The sequence below is a fragment of the Molothrus ater genome, chromosome 1, assembly GCF_012460135.2.
Source record: "Molothrus ater isolate BHLD 08-10-18 breed brown headed cowbird chromosome 1, BPBGC_Mater_1.1, whole genome shotgun sequence".
NCBI lineage: Eukaryota > Metazoa > Chordata > Aves > Passeriformes > Icteridae > Molothrus > Molothrus ater.
Window position 1 is genome coordinate 6,643,640 of NC_050478.2, and position 24,118 is coordinate 6,667,757.

Consider the following 24,118-nt stretch of genomic DNA (forward strand, 5'->3'; position numbering starts at 1 on the left):
GGCATGAAGCAGGAATTGTGTTCAGGCACTTGCTTTTAACAACCTGCTGCTAAATGCAGAGGGATGGAATTCACAGCAACCTGTGATCACTGTTCTGAAGGGTCCTGCAGAAAGGAAGACCTTTGACAGCCAGAATGCCTAGGACTTCTGAATTCTTCTGGTGGGATTTGTACAGACTGTTCAGGATTTTGAGTACCTGACATACAATTGCCATTTTGGTTTCCCTGAAGGTAACCATGTTTGATATATAAACTCCAGCTGGCAACTTAATACAGGAGCACAAATACATGGCAGTACAGGGGACTTTGTCAGTGCAGCAAGTTAACACACAGGGCATACCAAGCATCCTACAAAGCTTGTAGCTTCTTTATGTACAAAAACATGACTTTTTTCTTCTTGGTTCAAGAGCAATAAAAACTCCAGAAAAGTTATCAGTAAGATATTCTTCTGCTGGATATGAATTGCTGTGGTGTTGCACATTGTGAACATATGCCAAATGAAAAAGAGCACAGGCAACAGCTTTGCCTAATCCAGAAGTTATTTAAAATAAAAGGGTGGAAAAAAAGATCAGACATTTTTAACAGGTTTATTCTTTACACTGTCAGTTTAATTTCCTTTGGTATGTATCTGAAGCTCTCCAGCATACAGAGAAGACATTGAGAAATTTCATGCTTCCATCATGCCAGTTTAGACAAGGTTAATCCAAGTCTTAGCCAGAAACAGAAATACTGATAAACTAACTCCAAGTGTTCCATATCACATGGTAAAATATAATCCAAGTTTTTCTTTCGGGGGAAATAATCTAACTTCACTCAAATAACTTGCAGAAATGTTGACCATAAACATCAGACAAAATGATTTTACTGCCCCTTTAGAGAGACTGAGCCTGCCCAGCACCTTAAACATGAGGATCATCCTCTTACACCAACTCACTGCTCTGGCAGCAGTGACTCCTGTTTAAGGTAACAGACCCTGCTCCACCCACCCTGTGGATGTGAGTTTTAATTTGTCACTAAGTGTTCTGATACGTGCAGTGAAGCTGAACTTTCAGTTCTTCACTTCCTCCTCCCACTGACAGTTGCAGAGAAAAACTTGTGTACATAAAAACCTGAGTGCAGACAGCCATTCTGCTTCCATCTACACAAAATACCTGTACAGTGCATGCAAATATTTTAGCTTCCTTTATTTAGTGGAACTCTGAGTCATCCATTACACTGCTATTTGAATAAAGTGACTCTTAAATCCATTACCTGATTTTCTTTAGCAGAAGATTCCAAGAAAGCTGCGTTCCAGGATTCTGCTAAAGCTTTCCCTTCTTCATAGCTGATCACCCTGATCAGAGAAAGAAAAATATGTTTCTTATAACTTGCAGAAGAATTGGAATCTGATATGTCAAGAAATACCTCAAGAGTACCAAAGCACTTAAGTGCATGGTAATAGGAATTCTTGTGAAGTTTGATCCAAAGCATTTGCTTTTGGCTGCTGTCAAATGCACTTCTGGGCCAGGTAAAACTGCTCTGTGACCCAGAAGAGCAGTTGTCCCAAAGTATTGCTTTGTTTTCATAATCTGTAATATCATCTGGTATTGCTGCTGTGACAAATACACTTCTGTTACTTACTTTGAAAAAAACACAGAGTGTTAAATGACTGTCCCTGGAACCTCACAGCAAAAATCAACATTACAACAGAAGTTCATGGTTCGTAGTTCACATTCTGGACACAAGTCCTTTGCCAGTAACTTATTTTAACCTACAATTTGATGTTAGCTCTGGAAAGCCAAGAACAAACCCAGCGTGTGCAGCCACAGGAATGCAGGCTGCTGCCTTGCATTTCTCACATTCTGGAGTTCACATACCGTTCCATATGCAGGTCTTTTTTATTTCCAACCAGCATAATGGGTATTCTGTGAAAGAAAGTTCAGAACTTCAGAACAGTTACAGTATACTGAACAAAGCACTAGCAACATGCCTGCAATGAAATGAGATGAAAGTGTCACTACTTACTGGACTTTTCCCACCATATCCAATAACTTGCCATGGATAACTTTTATCACTTCAAAACTGCAAAATAAAGGGATGAAGTCACACATGCACTCTGATGTTTATCCTCAATACCCAATACACAAGCAATTCAATGCATATGTAGGTTGTGTTTAAAACTTATTCTATGTATGCACAACTACACAGATGCTGAAAGTCTTACCCATTTGTGTAACAACAGCAAACTGGTCCCAGCAGCAGCAGAGACCAGCCTGAGCCTACCCTTGCAGCCTCCCCAGTTATGGTATTTGCAGAAATAAATAACATTACCCAGGACTGATGCATCTAACACAGAATCACCCCAAGTCCCTCCCACCTCTCATCTGGTTTGTATCTGCAGTGAGAAATTTAACTGCTGCAGGCCAACAATCCTGGATGAGTATGTCAAATTAAAGCAAATCGGAAGAAAAAGTAATTAGTTAGGCAAGCTCCATCACTGTTTTTAACAAACATTTAGTTCATACATAATTACTAAGTTTTATTTATGTAAAAGCCAAAAGGAGCCAAAATTCTAATTTTCTATGGGAAGTGAGTAAACTGATCTGCAAGATGACACTGAAACAGTGATTATTCAAATACTCTTTGTCTGTTCCCCTACCGCGTAGGTGAAGTTTGGATGACAGGAGGTAAGAAGCAGTCCTGGAGAATATCAAGTGAAAAACCTCACTAACAAAATCCACTGCATTTGACATTCAGTACTTCTAAGAACAAGCTATAAACAGGGTTGAAGAGCAGATGTTGCACTCCTCTGGTTACACTACGGAAAAAATGCTGATACATGAAGTGCACAACTCAGATTTAAGAGAGGCAGAGGCTCAGGGATGAGACACACAACTAGACAACAGAAAAGGGACCAAAACTTTTCCAGTTTCCAAGGTTGCTAGCTACAGGCAGTGTCTTGACTTGCACTGCATTTCAATTAGAAATAGAAACTCTGAAAAATAGAGCAGCACTCAAACACACTTCCAGCTCAGAGCAATCAAAGACCTGGTGCCTAAAAACACCATTCAAAGCAGCAAAACATCTCCCTTCTAGAACAATAAGCTCTACTACATTTAAGATGGATTTTCTGTTAAGCAGGTCAATTTGTCTGACTGCAGCAGTAATATTTGAGGCTGTGTGGAACACAAAGCTTCTCCATGCTCAGCTAATAGTTTCAGTGTATCCTATCAAGAAAATGAGTTCTTTGTAAACAGAAGTGTGAGTTAGTCTGGCACAAATTGCTACTGGTAACTCAAGGAGGATACTACAAATTACACTGAGGAAAACATGGAATCAGTGAAAAATGTGAAATCAATGAAAGGATTTTAGGGACATAAGGAGCTTATGCTGAAAGAGTATTACTGAAATTCTAGTCTTGAGAACTCATCTTGGACGATGATAACTATTAAGAAAATAAGAGTTAAATGGAGCTTGGCTGTGACAGAGTTGAGAGGCATCAGTACACAGAGAACTACGTCACCCTGCAAACTGAAAGAATAAAAACGGCACCAAAAATCCCATCTGCTACAGACCACAAAACTGTTTCTCAGTCTGAAGCAACAGGAAAAATCTTAGCACCCTACCCACAGGCTAAGTGAATCCCTGGGACAGTACAATCACTGCTTCCTTTCCCCAGTTAGGTGTGCTGCTTCCAGCTAAGCCAGAAAAACACCACTGCACAGCACCCTGGCTGTCCTTGCCTGAGGCTCCCCTCTACAATGCTGCCAGGTGCTTTTGAACATGGGCTCTCCATTGCCTCACTTTGGGTACCTATCTGCTTCTCCAAGATTGTTCACAACCTTCCTTTTTTAGTGAAAATACTACAAATAAAAAGCTGATCCTTGTTAACAGACCAAGATGGAAACCACAGGAGAAGTGCTATTTAAACTCCAACACAATTCTGACACAGAAACAAGTTGCTAAGAACTGCCAGGAATGAAATTGGCTCAACCAATTAATGTTCTAGAATGCTTTCCAAATTAATAATGTTGAAAGGAGCAAGGACAAAAAGGAGCAAGGACTGACCAATCCAAAAATAGCACCAACACATCAAGCTGTGAAACTGAGAGATTTGGAGACTGTAAGAGGTCCCTTCTAGTTCTGTCAAGCAAATGGGTTACAGCAAACAACTCAATGTGTGAAATACAAAAAAAAACCCATTACTAGCTGTCAGATAAATGTGTTACACAAAATCATGGAACCTAGCAAGATACAAAATTGGAATTTAATTAAGCTGAACTAGAGCAAAAGCCTTCCAGTAACCTTGCTGCTGAGAGCCTGGCAATATGAAAAATGTAGGGCATTAGCTTTCATTCAAGTCCTATTTAAACTTCCCACTGGAGGTTAGCAGGAAGCTGATAACTTTAAAAAGAACATTTCTATTAAGTCTGCTGTCAAAGCTCTCACCCAGCTGGATCAATATTTAGATCAATATACACACTTTGACAGGAGTCAGGACAGATGAAGACTGTGATCCCATTGTCAGGGCAAGTCATCAAAGCTACAGAGTACTGTGGAAGATCTTTCCTATCACCTAAACGCTGTCTTGATACAGAACATCAAGAATTGAACAAGACAGGATCATGGACACTTTGAAATTTTACAGAAGAAACAACAACAATAAAAACTTGGAATAAATTGACCAAGAATAAATACTGATAAAAAGACTTTTGACCTACAGCCTTAACCTAGTCTGTCCTGTTCGTATTTTTCCCATAACTTGGTTTAACTGATTGAATGCACCCACAGAAAACGTGTTCATTTCTTCACCTGGTGAGCTCAAGACATCATGAGGCAACAACCAGAGTGGCTGAGAAAGAACACACCCTTTATCTGCCAAACAGGGAACAGCACAGGTAGCAGAATCCCCTGAGTGATGTACACTGGTTTCAGCCAAAGGCAATTCTGTCCTCACAGCACCCATTTATCAGTGAACTTTTCTGTATTTGCTTTAGGAGTGAAGCATTGTCTACTTAGGCAGAGAATACTGACTCCTATTCCATACAAGTTAGCCAGCACCAACACTGAACCTCACACTGAAAAACCCAGACCCAGAGAGAGTTTGGTAGTTTAGGATCTCTAGACACACATAAAAGCCTAACACGTGCTTGCCCCTCTCTACTTCAGAACTGAAGATGAAAAGCAAGAATGAAGAACTGTGAAATCTGTTCAACATTAAAGACCTTGCAAGCAGCAGAAGTTTGTAGCCAGACTGTATCCTTCCTTTGAGAAGGAAAAAGCCAACAGGCAAATTGCTTTACCTGTATTTTCTTATAGTCTAGTCAAAGAGCTTGAAATGACCAGTTTTGTTTGATTCAGAGGAAAATATATGAAACACTTCAGCACTTGTAAAAAGCTCATCAACTGCCTTGAAAGTAGAAGGGCAGCATCAACTTCTCCTGTACTTGATGAGACTGAAAGGTCTAAGGTCTTAATCACTTTCTTCAAACAAAGATTTCAGAAAATACTGAACAAGAATATATTTGACCTAAAATATTTTGACCTAATAAAGATGATGTACAATATTAGAAAATCAACAGCCATTCAAGGATAAGCAGGATTTAAACAAAGCAAGATGTCCAGAGGAAGGGAGGAAATAACAGAGGATGACAAAGCCACACAGAGGCTGATGTGTCTTGCATGACTCCAGGTAACATGGACTCTGGACAGGGAACAGCAAGGACAAGAAGAACACTGGGACAACCTCCAGGGAGGATTATTTGCTGCAGCATGCCAGGAGAGGGTTTACAGTCCAAAAGCCATCTATTGCTGTTTATAGGAGTATTTCTATGGTTAATCAGGACAATTCAGTACAAGAAGTCAAAGGAATCACAGTACTATAAAAAGCCACAAGGCTGAAGGAAGAATTGAGCAACTACTTGGGTACTTCACCTAAATGTACAGTGCCCTTCAGCTTTGTATTTATGTCTGCCTTTCTATCTGATGCAAGAGCAATGAACTCATTTCTGAAATGATCCTTTGTACTTCTTCTTACACCTCAAAACAATGTAGTTTAACACTGTCTCATTTCTTACATGGTACCTAACACATTAGTCTGCAAAGTGTCTGTGACATTTGAGTCCAAGGGGACATTTCTGAAAAACCATTAATATTCACTCCTACTATACTTCTAAAGGAGAAAGACTAATTGAAATAATTACACAAAATACAGCAGAGGTAGGAGCTAAACCCAGAAAATATTTAAAGAGAAGAACACAAACAGATTTTATTACCTTTTTATTGACGTGACTGAATAAACAAGAATGTAGCCATTGATGTCTATGGAGTACGTCTGAGGAAATATGGAGTATTCATCCTGTGGAAGGAATATTGCAGTTAAAATTAAGGGTGACACAGTTCAGACCTTGATGCCATTAGATCAACATCAGTTAAGTTGGTCACATCTCTAAGACATTTTGTATAGGTAGTACATTCAGAATTTATCATCATAATGTCACAAGCAGCATCTTTGCCAAACCTAGAGAAGGCCAGAAGTCTATCTGTCTATCCTACAATTTAATCTACAGCTTTTATGGTTTATTCCCTCTAAGACTATGGATGAGCTGAAGCTCTTCTCAATCCTCTTATCCTGCTTAATTATCTGTTTGTATTAGTACAAAACATCCACTCTGTCCCACCACTAATTAGCAATCATGCCTCTTATCTTGCTGGTGATACATTTCAAAATCTTAATTTCAACAGCTGACAACAGGATCTAGCAGTTTGTAATTTCAAATGACACTGATCACATCTAAATTAGCTAAGGAATCTGGTAGGAAGTGAATAATTGTGGCTAACTTATGCTTATCAAATGCAAAAAATACAGTTATTAGTTGCTTTATGACAACTGTAAGTTTACATTATAGGATAAGTGTTTACATAAATAGAAAACCAGACAAAACCACCAGAAACTTATTCAGTGAATTTATTATCCCTCTAGAAAAGGGACTGACCAAATTGGCAAACAAACCAGACTGATATATTGCAGATAATGCAACACAAATACTATGAATCCAACATTAAAAACCTGTTCCAACAGATATTCCCAGGAAACATTTCCATTTTGACAAGAGCCATACTTCCTAATGTATGAGCTCTCAAATTGTTAAACCTATGCTTTTGAAGATGTTAATTTTAGCTGAAGATCAAATAACCTCTCTGTTATTGTCATGGCTGAACAGATGGAGCAGTGCAATCACATTGCTTAAAATCTAAGACACCCAAAAGGAATCAAACTTCCCTCACTGGCAGAAGAGGAAAAACTCTTTATAAATCAACTTCACAGATCCAGCCAAAAAAAGTTAGAAAGAATAACACTTGGCAAAAGCTGGCTTTATTTGCCTTTATTGCTACACACTGAGGGCAGCCCTCCCCCATCTTCTCTGAAATGCCAAAGTGCCACTCCAGTTGGACATGAAATCCCAAAGTCAATACTCAGAAGGGATCTGAGCTAAGTCTGTGTAAAAAAGGTGAAAGTGCAACTCTGTAGTGGCTTGACTTTACCTGGAAATTCCCAGGACTGCCCCAGCTGGAATTTGGTGTTAGGTAAGATTTCCTTTTACACCCCTCTTCTGTGACCCTCTATCAAGACCCCTGTTGGACCGAACTGCACAAAGCTCAGTAAATAACCAGAAAAGTAGAGGTATTGGACAGAGGATGAATACCAAGAAAAATAAGTGCCATAATCTCAACTGTTGCTAATTCATGACTTTATTTTTAGCTCGTTAGGAGATGGAAAGAAAGCTGCTATGCTCACTGAAACTCATGGGTCAAATTAAGAAATCTGTCAAGTGATAAAACAACGTTGCTACATTTTTTCAGGCCATAGCCAGGTTTTCAAAAGTATTTAACAAATCTGCAATACAATTCTTGCTGTGCTGTATGCACATGAGGACTCCCTATGGGCCATTAAGCAAGACAGACTTGAGAAAGAAATCTGTCCAAGCCACACCTTCCAAAACCCAACATTGTCTCCCTCCTCTAACCCTGTGTGCCAGAAATCAAAGTTCAAATCATTCCATGAAGAATTAAATCTGAAAATAACCACAGGCTGGGAGAGAAGCTATTTAGGTTCCACAATACTGTATAACATTAAATCAATCCTCAGCAATAGAGGTATGTTAGTGGTGAGTCACACTGCCTTCCCAGAAGGCAATTTCCTCCTCCCAGAGGAATTTTTCTCTTATCACTACGCTACACAATCAGAGCTGTAATGCAAGTGCACTTACAATGGCACTGAGTGACACCTATGGAGCTGGTTCTGCTGCTCACACTGCTCAGTCTGCTCCTCTCACCCTCTCCTCTGCAGAGCATTCCTCACCCAGCAATCCTGTGGCCAGTGTTGTGCTCAGACACCTCTGAGTGATTACACATGCTGCTGATGAGCACCAAGGGCTGACACCATATAAATACAGCATGGCTATTCCCCAGTCACACAGCTCTCTTCCAAGAAAGCAATCAAACATACCTAGAAAGTTACAACCCCTCTGAACATCCCAGCTAGGAGCAGGTATCCTGCAGCTTTAAAGCCTTAAGTATTGGCAGTGTATGTATTTTATAACACTAACATTGTTAAACACTACTCATAGCTTGGAAAAACCCAAAGGCATAGTATGAGATCATGGCAGGCAAGAGCATGTAAGCAAGAAAAAAAAAAAAAGAAATTTAGGATAACAATACAGGGGTCTAATGAGTGCTCCATGATGAGTTGTTTCTCTCAAACAGAGTCTCTCAACAGACACAGCACTCTGGTGCATGGGCTCAGCCAAGCAGCAGTGTGTAATGAACCCCTGGACCTGTAAATAATGAACAGCTGCCCGTGCCAGAGCTCCCAGCATACTGCAGGACACACTGCAGGACACGTGCTCCCTGGTCCTCACCCCCTCCCTGTCATTACAGACACACACGTGAACCATCACGTTAGAATGCAGCCAAACTGCAGCAGTTTATTGCTAACTCAGTACCACCTACATGAATCTGTCTGCTCCCCATGACTGCTCCATGGATACAAGTCATGGTAGTGTAGCTGGAGCAGACAAATACTAAAAAGCTATGAAAATTTTCCCCATGGTTTATTGAAGCACCATTTTTCATCTGAAGCAAGACTGCTCATTTACTCTATAAATATCACACAACTACTGATGAACTTTTGGGTTAAGGTAGTTTCCCCTTCCCTTTTTTAGATACTCATTCAATACATAGGGGGAAAAAAACCCAACCCAGTAACAAAACCCAAACCAAAACCTTTAAAAAAACACTACATAAAAAGTTCTTTAGTGACTAAACAACAAGTCAGGATCATTTTTAAGTTAACTTTCACATCTGAATGCACAGTCACTACCAACTTAGGTCAACAGGAATATCAATACCTGTTGTCATAACTTAGAAGAAAGATTCAAAGAAAGATAATTTACCTGGCCAGCAGTGTCAACCAACTGAAGATGATATTCTTGGCCATTTACTGTGATCAGTTTTGTAAAAGCTAGAACAAGAAATACATAAACAGGTCAGAATTACACACAAGGAAGAGATCAGAAATCACTCATCTGTGCTAGCATCAGCCAAGGCACAAAGAAAAGAACTCCAGTTACAGGTTTTTAAGTAGCAATAAAAGGCTGATCAGATGCTGTACTTGTAACTAGTCTATTGCAGGTAGTAAAACACAGAAACTGAATTTAAGATTTCAGATGATTCTCACTCTGGATGCAGCAGCTTATTCTTTGCTCTCTTAAGTAAAAGAGGGAATAAGAGGAATAAAAACGGGGTTTTACATGCATTTCTACAAGATCCAGATAATCATAATTTGTGGTAACACATGACACTTAAATTCAATTGGGATCAAAGCTAAGTTTGAATTTATTATAGGGTCTTCTCCTTGGTTTCCAAACAGTTTAGCAAGATCAATTTCCTAAATGTAAATACCATGAAGTAAGTGACCTGGATTGAAAAAAGGAAAAATCTTTGGGGGCTAAAACACACAGAACTTATGATTACATTAAACCCAAATGATGACAATTAGCTAAGCTCACCATGTTACTTTCCCATTTGCTGCAGCTAGCAGCTTATGCAGTCCCCAGCACAAAGTACATTCAGTCCCTAGAAGTGATGAGAATTGCTGCTCTTCCTCGGAGTCATGAAATGCCAACACACTGTGAGCCAAGGAATCTTACCCAGTGTTTGTGTTATGCAACTGCAAAAGCAAACAGTGTCACAGCTCCTGCAGGAATAATGGCCCAAGCAGAGCACACAAACCTGGCTCTGGATGTCTCATGTGGCCTTTGAGACACACACCACTGCTGGACAGTACTGACACCCCTGAGTAAAGTCTGTGTTACCCTCTAGTTTGGGGTGGTGTTCCCAACTAGCAGCAGTCCTCAGAAACCTCATCTGCCACTGCAGTGATGAGCAGGGAAACAGAGTCAGATGAACAGGTCACTCAGGTGAGCTGAGTTGGCCAAGAGCTTCCCAAAGCTGCACAGCTGAACGTTCCTGACCCTGCTGTGCAGTCCCTGCCCACGCCTGGAGTAGATGGAATTGGCCAACTTTCCTCCTCCCAGCCCAAGCTTGCCCCTCTGTCAAGTCCCCACAATGTGAGCATTATCTTGAATAAGTGGGCTGAAATAGCTGAAACTGGAGGTTTCAACCCACCTCATAAATCCAATCCTCAGAAAAAAGGAGCAATTCAAACAGCAAATCCAACCTAACAATGTCTAAATCAACAGTGTCTAGTGTACCTATAGTTTCCATTACAAAATCAGCAAATGACATTTGAAATGGAGCCACAAGGAGAGCTCCTGCCTTATCCTGGTTGTCCCCTAAGAAAGCTGCTTTAGCACAAGTGCTGCCCTCAAATCAGTCTGGATGCTGCTGTTACTGCTGCAAACAACTAGAAGTTTTAGCTTATGAAACACAGATCCAACAATGGCTCTTTGCCTTGGATGAATGCTGTGATGGAGACAAACTGAGGCAGTGTTGCTATATACAATATCCCTGCTTAGAGTCAGAGGGAAAACAGACTCCTCTGGAGACACATTGCATTTACAGGTGTGCAAGTAACAGCTTCTCCAGTCTCTTGACACTTCACATACACATCAAAGCATCTGCAGTCAAAGTAACTTCAAGGGCATCATGAAGTTAATATTTAAAAAGGGACAGACGGCAGTTTTTTCAGACTATTCTAGGAGAGACACAGCAATAATATCATCATCATCATTACAGAAAGCACAGTGTGACAGAGACAGGAGAAGGGAAACAGCAAAGGAGTCAGCACAGCCTGGTGAGAAGAGCTGTTAGTGCACTGCAGAGCCTTGCAGCACCAAGCACAGCCCACTGTGTGAAGACAAATCTGCTTCAATGAAGTCATAACTAATGACTTCCATTTCTTTGCTGAAGCTTTTTAAAACTATTCCTAGTTAAGAATTTAATTTTGTGAAAAATCTGGTCCCCTTGATCTAGTCAGTGTTCACTTCCAATTCCATCACTTATCATCCTGGGACTTCAGCTGTGCTTATGCACACGACAAACAACAATACAATCCCTGCACAATTTGGCTTTTCCTGGTAGGCCAAGGACACTTTTCAGCAGACTTGACCTGACATTAAATCATAATGTGAGCATCTCCAAAACACTGTTCATCAACTGGAATGTGGATTTTGGAACAGTACATTCTTTCACCTTGCAACACATAACTCCAGTGATCATGGCTACCTGAAGATGAAATACATTGCAATTAGACCAGCAGGAATGAAATTATTTGCATGTGCAACTCCATGAAGCTGCTGGAAACAAATAATCCTAGCCATTATGCTAGGAAAAAAAAAAACAAAACCAAAAACAAAACCCAAACAGTAACAGGCAAAGAAATGCAGGCCTTTAGATCAACAGTGATACTGAAGAAAGGTACAAGGGTGCTGTAACATCATTGCCACAACTTGGCTGGTAGCTGAACACAATCATCTCACAAGCTTTCCTTGGTTACCACCTCCTGCATCTCTTTCTACTTGCCTGCATTCCAAAGTCAATGCCTGCCACTAATCTACCAGGACATCTTTCACAACACTGAGATGTGTGATGCAAGAGAGCTATTTTTAGTTTTCCTCAGAAGCCTCACTTGCACCCCTTAGAAGGCTGCTCACCAGCAGCTCCAGAGAAACACAGCTCACCCTTCCAGTGCAGTTGCCAAGGCACGTGCAGAAGTTTAGCCTTGAAGATTCTCTGTCAGACTCATGTAAACCTACAGGTGCTTCTCCACTAGTAGGGGTCCTCCAGGCCTCTGCCCCTTTCTAATATGCTTTTACTCACATTTGTATTAAAAAACATGGGATGGAGGCAGGAAGCATGGGGGAAGATGTTCCTTTCCTTAGGGAGCTACTTAGGGGAGAAGGGAAGACACAGAGCTGTGAAACAGTGCTAGAAGGCTCTCTAAAACTGCAACAAAAATTAAAAAGCAGCCAGGCAGGCTTTGGAGAACACATTTGAGACCTGGGCACTCAAGTCATCTTGCAACACAAGCCATCCCTGCAAAGATGATGTGGGTGGAGTTAAGGGCACATCTTCATTACCTGATCCTTCTGAACTATTTGAGTTTCAAATTCAGGTTCTAGTTTTCATTCCTGTAAAATTGTTGCATTTTAATTTGCACTGGTCTTAGTTGATGTGAGCTGATCTGCCTGCGGAGCTCCATCCAGCCCAGTGTCTACACAAACTGCCTGCACACATTCCTGCTCTCCAAGCAGGATCTTTCTTCTCTTTCCAACATTCCTGCAAGCAGCAGTTCCACTCGTTTCTCAACCTGGCTGTCTCAGGAATAGTCACCCATTGAGATGTCACTCCTGCTGGGACATTCACACAGGGAAAGTCTCTTCCCAAAGCAATTATCTCTCACCTCCACTGCTGCCACAAAAGGATACAAGTTACTCTTCCTGATACACAAGTTTGTTAGAAGGAACAGAAATAAATTCACTTTTCCGGTGCTGATGTAATATAAGCAAAGGAAAATGTAGCAATGAAGCTGTCCTAACCTTCACAAACAATAAAGAAAATCTCATACACCTTATTTTTCCTTTTATCACTTCCAAAGGCAGAGATTCTCACACTTAAAACCTGATATTTCTACAATATTAGGTCTTACTCCTATTGCTCAAGGCTTATAAATGACACAACTTGTTCCTGTAAGAGCCTGATTACAGCTTGCCTTACATCCAGTTTAGCTTTGCAGGTCAACATTTTGTGCAAGTTTTACTATTTGAGGACAAGAGGACAAGAATTATAAAGAGTGCATTACCAGCAGTACTGCAGGTTTCTACCTTTTCTTCACTGCTGGTAGAATACTGTAACAAATTATCAACAACAATTTTCTGGAGACAAAACAGAAATCACATAGGCCAGACTATCCTTTCCTATGAATGTTTTTAATTTCCAAGTTTTGTTACATGTGTAGACCCAACCACCAGATGAAACGGAAAGGTTTTACACCTTACTATATAATGTGCTGGAAAAAGCCAACATTCTCCAACAATGTCCCTAGCATAAGAACCTGGACTTCTCAACCCTTTTTGCCAACACTGTCCACCAATTGGGAAATCATGAGCTAGGAAAAGTCTAAGAGTTGCTCATGTTCTTTGTATCTTAGGACCCTACACGGAATCAGAAACAGCTGGGAGTGTCCAAAGACTTCACTAAACAAAGATTTCTATTTAGAAAAAAAAAAAAAAAAGTATTACATTCTAAGTCAAAAGAATTATTTTTTACTTAACCCATTAAAACTAATTTCACATATGTCTTAAAAAATTCAGTAAGTTTTAAATTTTAGTGTTAGATTACAATGTGTTCTCTTGTCTGTTCTTCACAGAAGCATTTTTAAGACATTATCAGGCCTTCTGGGGCTTAAAAATTGGACAGATTTCCCACTGTTTTGAGCCCCAGGGCATAACTTTTATCTTTTTAACCTTTACTTCCCAGCAACATTTTCTAATGTCAGAAGGACCCTTCAATTCTCTACCTTTCAGAAAGCAAATTCCCCCAGCCATGCCACAGATCACAAGACTTACACCAAATGAATAATGTTTGTTTTCCAAACAAGGAAGAAATCAAGTGAAAAGTTAAGGCTTTTCAAGATGCCCCCTCCCAACAAATCTTCATGGCCAGGACATGCTCAATGCTTAAAATTCAGATCAAGCACACAGTGCAGACTAGGAGAGTTAAATAGGAGCAAAATTCATCTACAGGGTATTTTTGTGTAGTTCAGAAATGCTGAAGTTGTGAGACACACAACTACAGAGTTACAAACAACAGCTGCAGACAACAGGTAAAGGATGAAACAAGACAAACCTTATACCAGTGTGTCAAAAGCCTAAAACAAGACACAGATTCAGTATTTTGTAAAGACTTTGACTCCATGTCTCTCAGTCTTTATTCATTCACATGCAGCTGCATAAAACTAAATGATTACTTTAAATAATTTCTATCTATATGGCACAGACAGTGAAAAATAAGCTGCCCCAGCTGAATTAAGATAATAAAACACAGAAACTTAAACCCCAGTATTTTGCTAGCAGCCTTAATTCACAACATACCTGACTTGTAATTCAAACAAAGTAAAAAAGGACAATGGAAAGTGTTAGTATTAATATCTGTATAAGAGCTAACATTCAGACCAAGGGCCAAATTACCCACTCTGACTTGCTAAAGCAAATTTAGCATTTCTCCAAAAGTACCATTTGAATTTTAGTTCTAAGCAATAAAATAATCCCAAGTAAAATATTCTGATAGCTACTGATGTACTTATATACCACATATATACATATTCAAAAATAACCTTGTTCTGCCGATTGCTCCATTCAAACTTCCAGAGTATAGGTTTAACATCCTACTGCAGAAGTTCAAAACACTAAAAATGTGTGCTACACAAGTCATTAAAATACAAGAACCCCAGGGCTATGATCATGAAACCACTTTCATTTGCCACATGACTAAAGTAAGCCAACATGATCAAGTTACTCAGCCCAGCACTGCAGTTGTTCAAGTACTTTATGGCCACTGCTAGCTCAGAAAGAGGTGGCTGGATTGTAATGAATGCCAGGTAAGCCCTGAAATGACTTTTTCCTCTTGGCAGCATTTTTAGCATTAGTGTCTTTACTCAGCTGCTATGCCAGCTACTCACAAAGGTACTAAAATGATTTTTAAAAGAACTGCTAAGAGGAAAAAAGCCACTGGAGAAGTCAAATACCCAGTATTTGCAGCAAGCTGATTGTGTAGCAGCCTTGTTATCCAGCTGCTGGAAAGGAGGAATTGAAAAGATTATCATGCTATCATAGCCACATAGCCTACCTTTTAAGTGGTTTAATCCTGATGGGTATTGCTGGTTTTCTGCTCATCTGGATACACTGACCTTATGTGAGACTCTGGAATACTTGTATTGGTATTTGGTGGCACATTTTCATATAGTGTGATGTAAGGAATTTAAAGTGCCACAAGTACATTAGGGGAAGCAGATGCTCAACAACACACACAAAATACAAGGAGATACATTTTAGCCAGATTCATTAGGTGTCACTTCATTTAATGTTAAAAGTTCAACTGTTTGAAGAAATGTCCACACAGTGATTTCCATGCTGCAACAATGTAGCATTGATTCAAAAGAATAATAAAACTTCTCTGGTAATTAATGGATTTAGTTGTTAATATGTAAATACCCACATAAGTAATAGGTATAATCCCAATGGTTTCTGATAGAAGTTAGTTTGGTACAGAGGAGAAGCTTGGCAGTTATTTACTTACTGTTCTCTATGGTTGGATCATATGAATCAACAAACTGTCCTTCCACAAACTGGATCGTCAGTGAAGATTTTCCTGTAAAGCAAAGGAAAGAAAAGTCTGGAATGAAACAAAATCATCTGGTTGTTATGACTTCACTGCTTTCTAGTAGATACACCAATTTTCCATCTATCCAATATGAGCTCTGTGTGGTTCATTTAAACTATCTATACATGACAACTGACCTATTTTTAATTTAAGTGCCTATTTCTAGTAACTGGGTCTCCTGAACATATAAAAAGCAGTGCAAAAGCTACTCAGCATGTGTTCTGCTTTTGTTTTAACAGGGCATAATTTAAATGATTCCTCCAGTTTAACAGAAATCTAAAAGCAGCAGTGCACGATCCTCATGGAACTAAATTTAACAAACTGATATACTTGGAACGTTTTTCTGTCAAGAAGCAAGTAAAATTCAAAATAATTTTCAGTAACCACAGAGAAAACTTGGATTGAATTAGCCAAATTTGGTTTTACTAAGAGACTGGACAGATTCCCCATGACAAAAGGATGATCTCAAAATTCTTGAGACCAATATACTCTCCTATTAATCTTCCTACTGCCACACCACAACAGGCCAGTGGATGCTGTATTTTAAGCAGTGACTGAAGTGGCATAATTGGATTTTTCTTTAAAGCCATTTAACTACTACTTTAGAAGACAACATTCCCCATTTCACTTAGAGAGTAATGCAAAGCACTGAACATCGTACCAGACTGAAAAAATGAGAACTCATTTAGTCTTGAAATATTTTATAAGATGGTGAATCACATACATTGACCATAAAAAGCACCTTTAAAGCTCTGCAACTGAAGGCTTCTCAAAGCATTACTGAAGCCTTAACACAATTTCCATTACAGCACATCATGTACATCTGGGAATCTCCTAGATCCTATTACATTATGTTTACTGGACAAATACCCTCTTACAGAGATTGCCAAGTGCATTAGGCTGCTTTTGGACATGAGCACATTCTTCATGCTCCTTTATACTCTTTTCATCATCAAGAAGCACAAACAAAATACAACCTCAAGTTAAAATTTTGACTCAAAACCACCCCACTCAGTGGAAACCTCTCAATGACCTCTTAAGTAAGCAACATTGTGGTGGAAATATACACTATCGCTGTTTAAAAGAATAAATTGCTTTGGGTAAAAAAACTGCCCACTTCCAGAACTCAGAAAATGTTCTCTCCTAAGCATTCCTTCAGGAGATATTAAAAAAAACTGTCTTCCATTTCATTCTCTGCCATGCTTACCCCTTTGCTGTCTCCTATCAATCATGACAGTTTATTCAAGAAAAAATGCTAAAAAAATTTCCAGACAAACCCCACAAAGACCAACCATCACCAAAATTTTATCAAATTTTATCAATTTTATTTTTTCTAACATCAAGTTCTTAAGATACATTTCCTGGTCTTCTTATCATGAAGGTGTCATGCTCACAATGCATGAGTTGACAGAGGACATTTCACTTTAAGCTGTTGCTCCAGCAAGGCACACATACCCCACCCCCAAATCATCCCAATAAAGTCAGATTAAGGATTGAAACTGTGCCTCCCAGGAACTTTCTGAAACTGTGTATTTTGGACATCATTTAGAAAGTGAGCAAACTTCCAAGCTATTTCTCCTTTAGCTATAAACTTATGAAGTTGCTACCCAGAGTTCATGCTCCCAGATTCTTTGCCAATACCAGCACATTAAGCACTCCATTTAAAAAAAAAGGTTAACTACCCCTATATTAGGCTGTTAGATCGTCAAGGTAAGAGAGCTAAATTCACTAAAGATTATAACTGAACTTTTTTCCTCCTAAGAAGGATTCTGAACTAACTGAAAGACTTGACTGCTGCCGTCTGTCTGTGCTAAGCCTGGAAACTGAATAGCAGAAAGAAGTCAGAGCCAACAGAAAATGCTGCATTTCACACCCAGCTGTATTAATTACTGCTTTCCTCCTAACAGTGACAGAAGAGGAAACAGATAAAACCAGTATTCCAACACTCTCCTCCGAAATTCCTCCAAGCTTTATAACAAGCTTTCCAGTAATGATGTGTTCATGATCACGAGGCACAGGGAAACTCTCCAATCTGGGATTCAGCACCTACCCCCTCGGGGAAGTGCAGGCAACTGTATCCCACCGAACCAAGGCTTCCATGGACACAGAAATCTAAACCATGAGTCATTAACACCCTGTGTCTCAGCCCATGAGCAAGCAGCAGGCAGAACCCTGTGACCAACAGCTTGGCTTGAACTTTGTCCCACAGGTTTTATTCCAGGTCTTTGACCTATGCTCATGGACAGAGGGGAAAATCAAGTTGACGATTTAGCTCCTATCTGCTCTTGCCTCAGAGAGATCAGGCAAGGCTTTCAGCAAGGATTGCAACACAAACACAATGTCCTGAGGCCAAGGGACCCTGCCAATTGCCAACTCCATCTGGGGGCACAGCAGGGAACACAGGGCTGTCTGCATGTGCAGGCACCACAGGCACACTTCAGCCTCAGCAGCACCAGGGAGTCTGACACCAGCAGCAGAAGCTTGATTAGCTGATTTCTCAAGGGTGCACACCTCAAAGAGGCTCAGCTCTAACATATTCTCCTTTGGAATGCTGCCACACATTTTTGCAGTTTGCTATGCTTCTCCTTGTAGCATCCTCCATGCTGGTAAATTCAAGATATCCACTGTATTTGAGTTTTAGGAAAATAAACATCCACTGAGACCAAAAGGAGAAGTGATACGAGCTGAAGCAAGGCTGGAAGTGGGTGCAGATCCTTGCTACAGTAACTCCAAGCACCAGGTACTCCATGGCAGAGTTGTAAACAAAATCCTCCAAGTTTATACTGACTCTCCCCGAAGGAATGGCACAGAAGGGAAGGGCTGCAAGAAATGGGTTTCATGAGAGTTTAGAATATGAGTCCCAGGTAACTGAAAACTCAGCTCAAGTTGTCCAGAAGTACCCAAAGTGTATTTGCATACACAATTCATTATTTATAGTATTATGTGAGAGTGGTAAAGAAAAGAGTTTTCCACTGTCAAAACAGAAAAGGAGCAGATTTTCAGACAGAAAGGCAGTTCAAAAACTAAAGCTGTCGTGTTTCTGTACATACACTAGACCACTTGCACCATAGAGAGGAACATCCCATAAACACTCTGACTAGTGCCATCACAGCACATCAGTTTCAAATGCCACTGCAATTGTCAAGGCAAAACAATTGCCAAATTGTGTTTTACTCATCCTTTTACTACTTGGACAAGAGCTTCGGTATTTATAATCTAGCCTTAAAATTCAAGTTTTACAACACAAGGCAGTTTACCAAGCAGATGAGTAACAGAGCCTGGGTGGGCTCAGGACAGCTGGCCTCCCCAAAGAGGTCATGCCCCTCTTCTGTGCACCACCACCTGCCCTGCTGTCCCCATCTCACACCCTGCCCTCCTTGCAACAGACACAGGGAAAGCCCAGATTAAACTCTCATCGGCAGCCAAACTTCTCCCCAACCCCAGGAGACAAAAATGATGCAAGAAGGCAGAGAGTAAGTCAAACAACAGCTCCACAAGCAGGGCATTGTGCAAGCAGGGCTGCACAGCTGCCCACGGGCAGCACAGAGCAGCTTATCTCAACAGGAAGGGTTTCTCAACCCTTGCAACTGCCCACACGAGCCATCAGTAAACAGTTTGTCCTGCTCAAGAACAACAGCTACTGAAGAGCTGCAGTTCTGTTGGCAGTGTAGATGCAGTTTCTTTAACCCATCTTTTGCTATAAAAATGCATGGTTATGTGGTTTGCATAATCATTCAACATGTAACAGCTGCCAGCATCTCATCTACTCCTACCACAAGCACAGCACCTTACCCAAGCTAGTCTCTAGACCAGCTTAGTAGCTAGACTTACCTAGTCAGTCTCCTTAGGTCTGCCCAGTCTTGCCTACAGAACAAACCACTTTAGGCTTTGCCACAAAAAGCACTCAACAAATTTCATAATGAAATGTTGTCAGTCACATCAAATCAGGTAAATCTGGCTGCACACTCAACTTACTACACTGCACAGAGATGAAGTTTTCATACCAAATGATACACTTGATTTAACTGGAATGTTGGGATCTTTATCTTCTTTAATTCACAATACCAAGATGCACAAAATGGAGACACTGGCATTTCCATAGTGCAGATTATCCATTCTCAGAGCACAGAGTGGGACTGAACGACTTCCTGGAGCCAATGGAGATTGACTGGGTAGCAAAGAGGATTACAGCATCCCTCTCTGACAAAGATCCTCTCACAAGATTGCAGACTATCTCAGAACCCATCACTAGCTCATCATTCATCTCAGGCCACATCGTTAGCAACTTTCTATAGTTAATTAAGGATACCCCCCCAGGTACTAATTATGACTGTGTAGTTCCTGTTTTGCTGATCATTGCTTTGTATTTGGTGAATTAGTCTAATGGCTATAAAAATGATACATCTGGGTCAATAAAGCATTCTGTTTCTAAATCTCTGGAGACAGAAATACAATGAGTATTTTGTGTTTTACTCAGATGCAACTTAATTCTACTATTAGACTTTTAATCGTGAGGAATTAAATAAACATCTACATTGAGCTGTTTTATACATTTTTATAGTGATTTCCTCGTGATGTCAGCATTACAGTAACAGGATTAGAAAAATATTTTCTGATGCTTAGAGACAAAATTCTTCCTCAATTCCTGCACTTGCTCATGATACTCATGCTTGATTTGCAACACAGAGTGGTGGCACTCCTCTCTCAACATGCTCTCTGAGCTTTCTGGAGGACAAACTAAAGGTTGGAGTTCTGAAGGAGTGAAAGTTGCAGGACCTCAATGACACATCTTTTGGTAATGTGATAAGGAGCTTCAAACACTGCAGAACCCTTTATGACAAACCAAAGAGCAGATCAGCTTTTCAGGATAACCAAAGTTCTTCTTTAACTTCTTTGCCACTCTGTCTCATTGCTACAACTGTTCCCTGCCTTCTCCTGTTCTATTTTTTTTAAATTAGCATATAAGGAAATATATTTGAAGCCTAAGGCAAGGTTTTGTAGCAAGAACTACTTCTGCTGTAAAGGAGGAGTTTCACATGATAGTCTGTAACACCCAAGAGCATGAGCCTGCTGGGAGATGCTTGTTTCCCTTCCATCTGCATTGCACAATCTTCTTGAGGTTTATCAAAGGTATTCCTCTGCAGGCCAGAGGAAATCTGAGAGCAGTCATTTAGAAACAAAGCCACATGGCTTCCTTTATTTTCTTCAGATTTCAGAGCAATTGGTCACACTCACGGGAGTACTTGCAGGCCTTTGCTAGGTCAGCAGCAATGAGCCTTCTGAACACAAGCCAGGAGTCCTAATGCTATCTAGATCATATTTCCTGTAAAGAAAGCAAGAAGAGAGCATGGGCTTTATTCCCTGATATTTAGCAGCAGGCATGTTCCATCCTACAGCAGTGCTCATCCCTCAATGCTCACTTAAACTGTGTTGCAATGTATCACATGTCCAAGCAAGTATGTAGAGAAAAATTCCAATGCATTCCTGCAACGGCTTACACTTCCAGGCAGTCCATTTTGTCTCCAATAAAGTCAGTAACTACAGCAAAGAACTGTCAAAAGAAATCTTTTAGTTATTTTAGCACACAGTCCAGTTACCTCTGCTTGTTATCCTTGCTGGCAGGAAAGCACCAGGCTGCAGCTTTCCCCCTGTTTCCCTTGTAATAAGTTACATGAATTTTAATTCCATGTGTTTACTGTCAGTTGTCAAAGATGGGAAAAGGTGTTACAAAGCTTCCAAAAAAAAAAAAAAAACCAAAACAACAACCTCTGTGGCATATACCTCACCAGGCCATGGAATGCATGCATACCTGGCTGCATCAAAGATGCTTTAAACAGGTCAGGGGAGCTGCATCCTGGTGTTCCTTAACTGCAAAGGAAATTCAGACATTCCTACCCTGACAGTCAACCTGTATTTCTCAGATAAATACCATCCTCTGTATTCTCTTCAGACTTCCTGCAGAAACTGTGTGTCCCTGCAGCACCTTCCCACAGCACAAGGCTTAAAATATTTCAGGTGGCAGCAGAAATTCAATGGCATTGGTTGGTGGGTGGTGAGCAACTGCTTTGTGCATCACTTGTATATTTCTTTACCATTACTATCATTTACCTTTCCTTTTCTGTCCTATTAAACTGTCTTTATCCCAATTCCATTTTATCTTTTTCCCCAACTGTGTCCCCATTCTCACTCTGGGAGATGAATGAATGGCTGTGTGGTGTTCATCTGCCCAATGGGTTAAACCCTAACAACTCCTAAAGGGAAGTTTATTAAGCTTAAAGATCAGACCCTAACATTGCAGTTTATGACACACCTAAAGGTAAAGAGCCTGAAATTTGTACTGACTTCCTCTCCAAAGGGACAAAATTCAACTTCTACTGCTGGGTAGAATCCAAGTCCTTTCTCCCTATACACACACTTCAAGCAGCTCATTAGGTGTTTGAATGAACTTGACCTTTCCTTGGATCATTGGGTATGTACAACATGAAATGAAATGTCTTTGAAAGATCCTTTCAGGAACTGCCATTGTTTCATCATTAAATCATTTTTAAATGCTATGTCATAAGAAATAACACATCTCTCTTGCTTTAATGCATTCCATGCATTCACCTTTTCTATCTTCAAAGTTTTAGTTTCCACACAAGGGATCAAACTCTCAAATTCCAGTCACTTCCTTTTTGCAGCTAAAGATTTCTGGGATGTACAACCTAAATTGCCATTCTTTCTCCAAGTGGATCCTTCCAGCTGCAGTCACAGCATCACTCTCCACCCTCTGCACAGACATGGCCTGTTAAACTTTCAAGTTCCATTAGGAAACAGGATGAACCCTTCCTTCCACAAATCTCACTTGCATTTTCAGACCAGTAAGAGAGAAAGAGAAGCCTTACCAAGATGAAAGACCTCAGTTCCACTGACATGCAGGTCTTCCCTGAAAAGGACCTTGAGGACTGGAGCCATAGGATTCACTGTTGCCAACACTGTGGCCACCACACACCAATCCCTGCTCACAGCCACCACCAAGCAGAGGCCAAGCTCTGAAAACCTCACTAAACCTTTCCTGGCATCATTTAAAAACACAAGTCTAAGAACATGACCCTGAGCATACTGTAACACCAAGTACCACCAAAAGCAGCTGAAATGGGTGAAGAACAGACCATCTTGGCAGTACTACTAAGACCGACCAGAGGGCCTCAGGATCTTCCTGGAATTGCAAGAATAGTAAGAGATGTATTTCTCTTTTCCTTGGTGTAAGTTCCTGACAAAATACTGACAGGAGAGTAATGGTAATATTCCCTCTCTTGGTAACACTATCCTATCAAATCATGTGATGCACATTCTGTAACTACTGCAAAGAAGTTTCAGCCTTACTCTGCAGGAAGTTCACAGAGCTCTCCACCAACTGCAGCAAAAGCTGGAAGATAAAACTGATTTGTGCCCCCAAGGGCAGGTTACTTGTACAGCATATTATAATAATACATAAATCAAGCTGCATAATAACCACCAGAAGATCTTGGCAACAGCAGAGAGCTCCACTCTGCAGCAGTGTGTAACTGCTAGGTGGTCAGTCAATGTTTCAGGCTCTTTGTGTCACCACTGATGGTCCAAGGTCTGACAAACCCAATGCCAGCAATGCACATGGCAAATAAACCCTGGCACTCGTGGACAGCTGCTAGCAGCACCCAGCATCAGCAGCCAGCACCATTCACGTGCTATTCCTACACAGGGGAAGCCCCCAAGGCTGCATGAAGCATCAGGCACTGCAGTACCAACCCTGCAACACCAAAATCTCTTAGCACAGAACAGGGAAGGTCTTTGGGGATACTGACAAAGAGTTGTGTTGACTCCTTCTTTCTCCAGCAGAGCAAGACATGGTCAATTGTTGTCATCTTACTGCAGGGGTTCCATACTGTTGTCTCCTTATCACAAAAGTTCCACACCTTCTTGGTGTTTCTCGTGGGCAGTTCCTCAGAGCACTGAGTCCTTCACAAAGCAGCCAGCTGACTCCAGGTCCCCTCTCACCCAGCCACCCCACTCTGTTATTGCACTCTTCTTCTCATTGGTCACAGCTGTGGCCTGTTAAAGTCAGGCCTGCTCCTAATCTTTGACAATTGGCCCAGCTGCAGCTCCTTAGGGGTAAGATTACTTTGTACATTATCTTTATTTTCTTATATTCTATCCCCCTACAGTCAACTCCATCACATCTCTGTCCACAACTGGTAAACACTGAGAGTTTTGATTGA

General features: G+C 40.6%; 1 protein-coding gene across 1 annotated transcript in view; it reads right to left on the reverse strand.

Moving 5' to 3' along the window:
- RHEB (Ras homolog, mTORC1 binding) overlaps positions 1-24,118 on the reverse strand; it is a 39,701-nt gene that overhangs the window by 4,902 nt on the left and 10,681 nt on the right. The window contains exons 2-7 of the mRNA XM_036406701.2: positions 15,798-15,869; positions 9,434-9,501; positions 6,254-6,336; positions 2,004-2,060; positions 1,856-1,903; positions 1,251-1,332 (exon numbers count right to left, since the gene is read on the reverse strand). Coding sequence (XP_036262594.1) covers positions 1,251-1,332; positions 1,856-1,903; positions 2,004-2,060; positions 6,254-6,336; positions 9,434-9,501; positions 15,798-15,869 — 410 coding nt within the window. The remainder of the gene's footprint in view (positions 1-1,250; positions 1,333-1,855; positions 1,904-2,003; positions 2,061-6,253; positions 6,337-9,433; positions 9,502-15,797; positions 15,870-24,118) is intronic.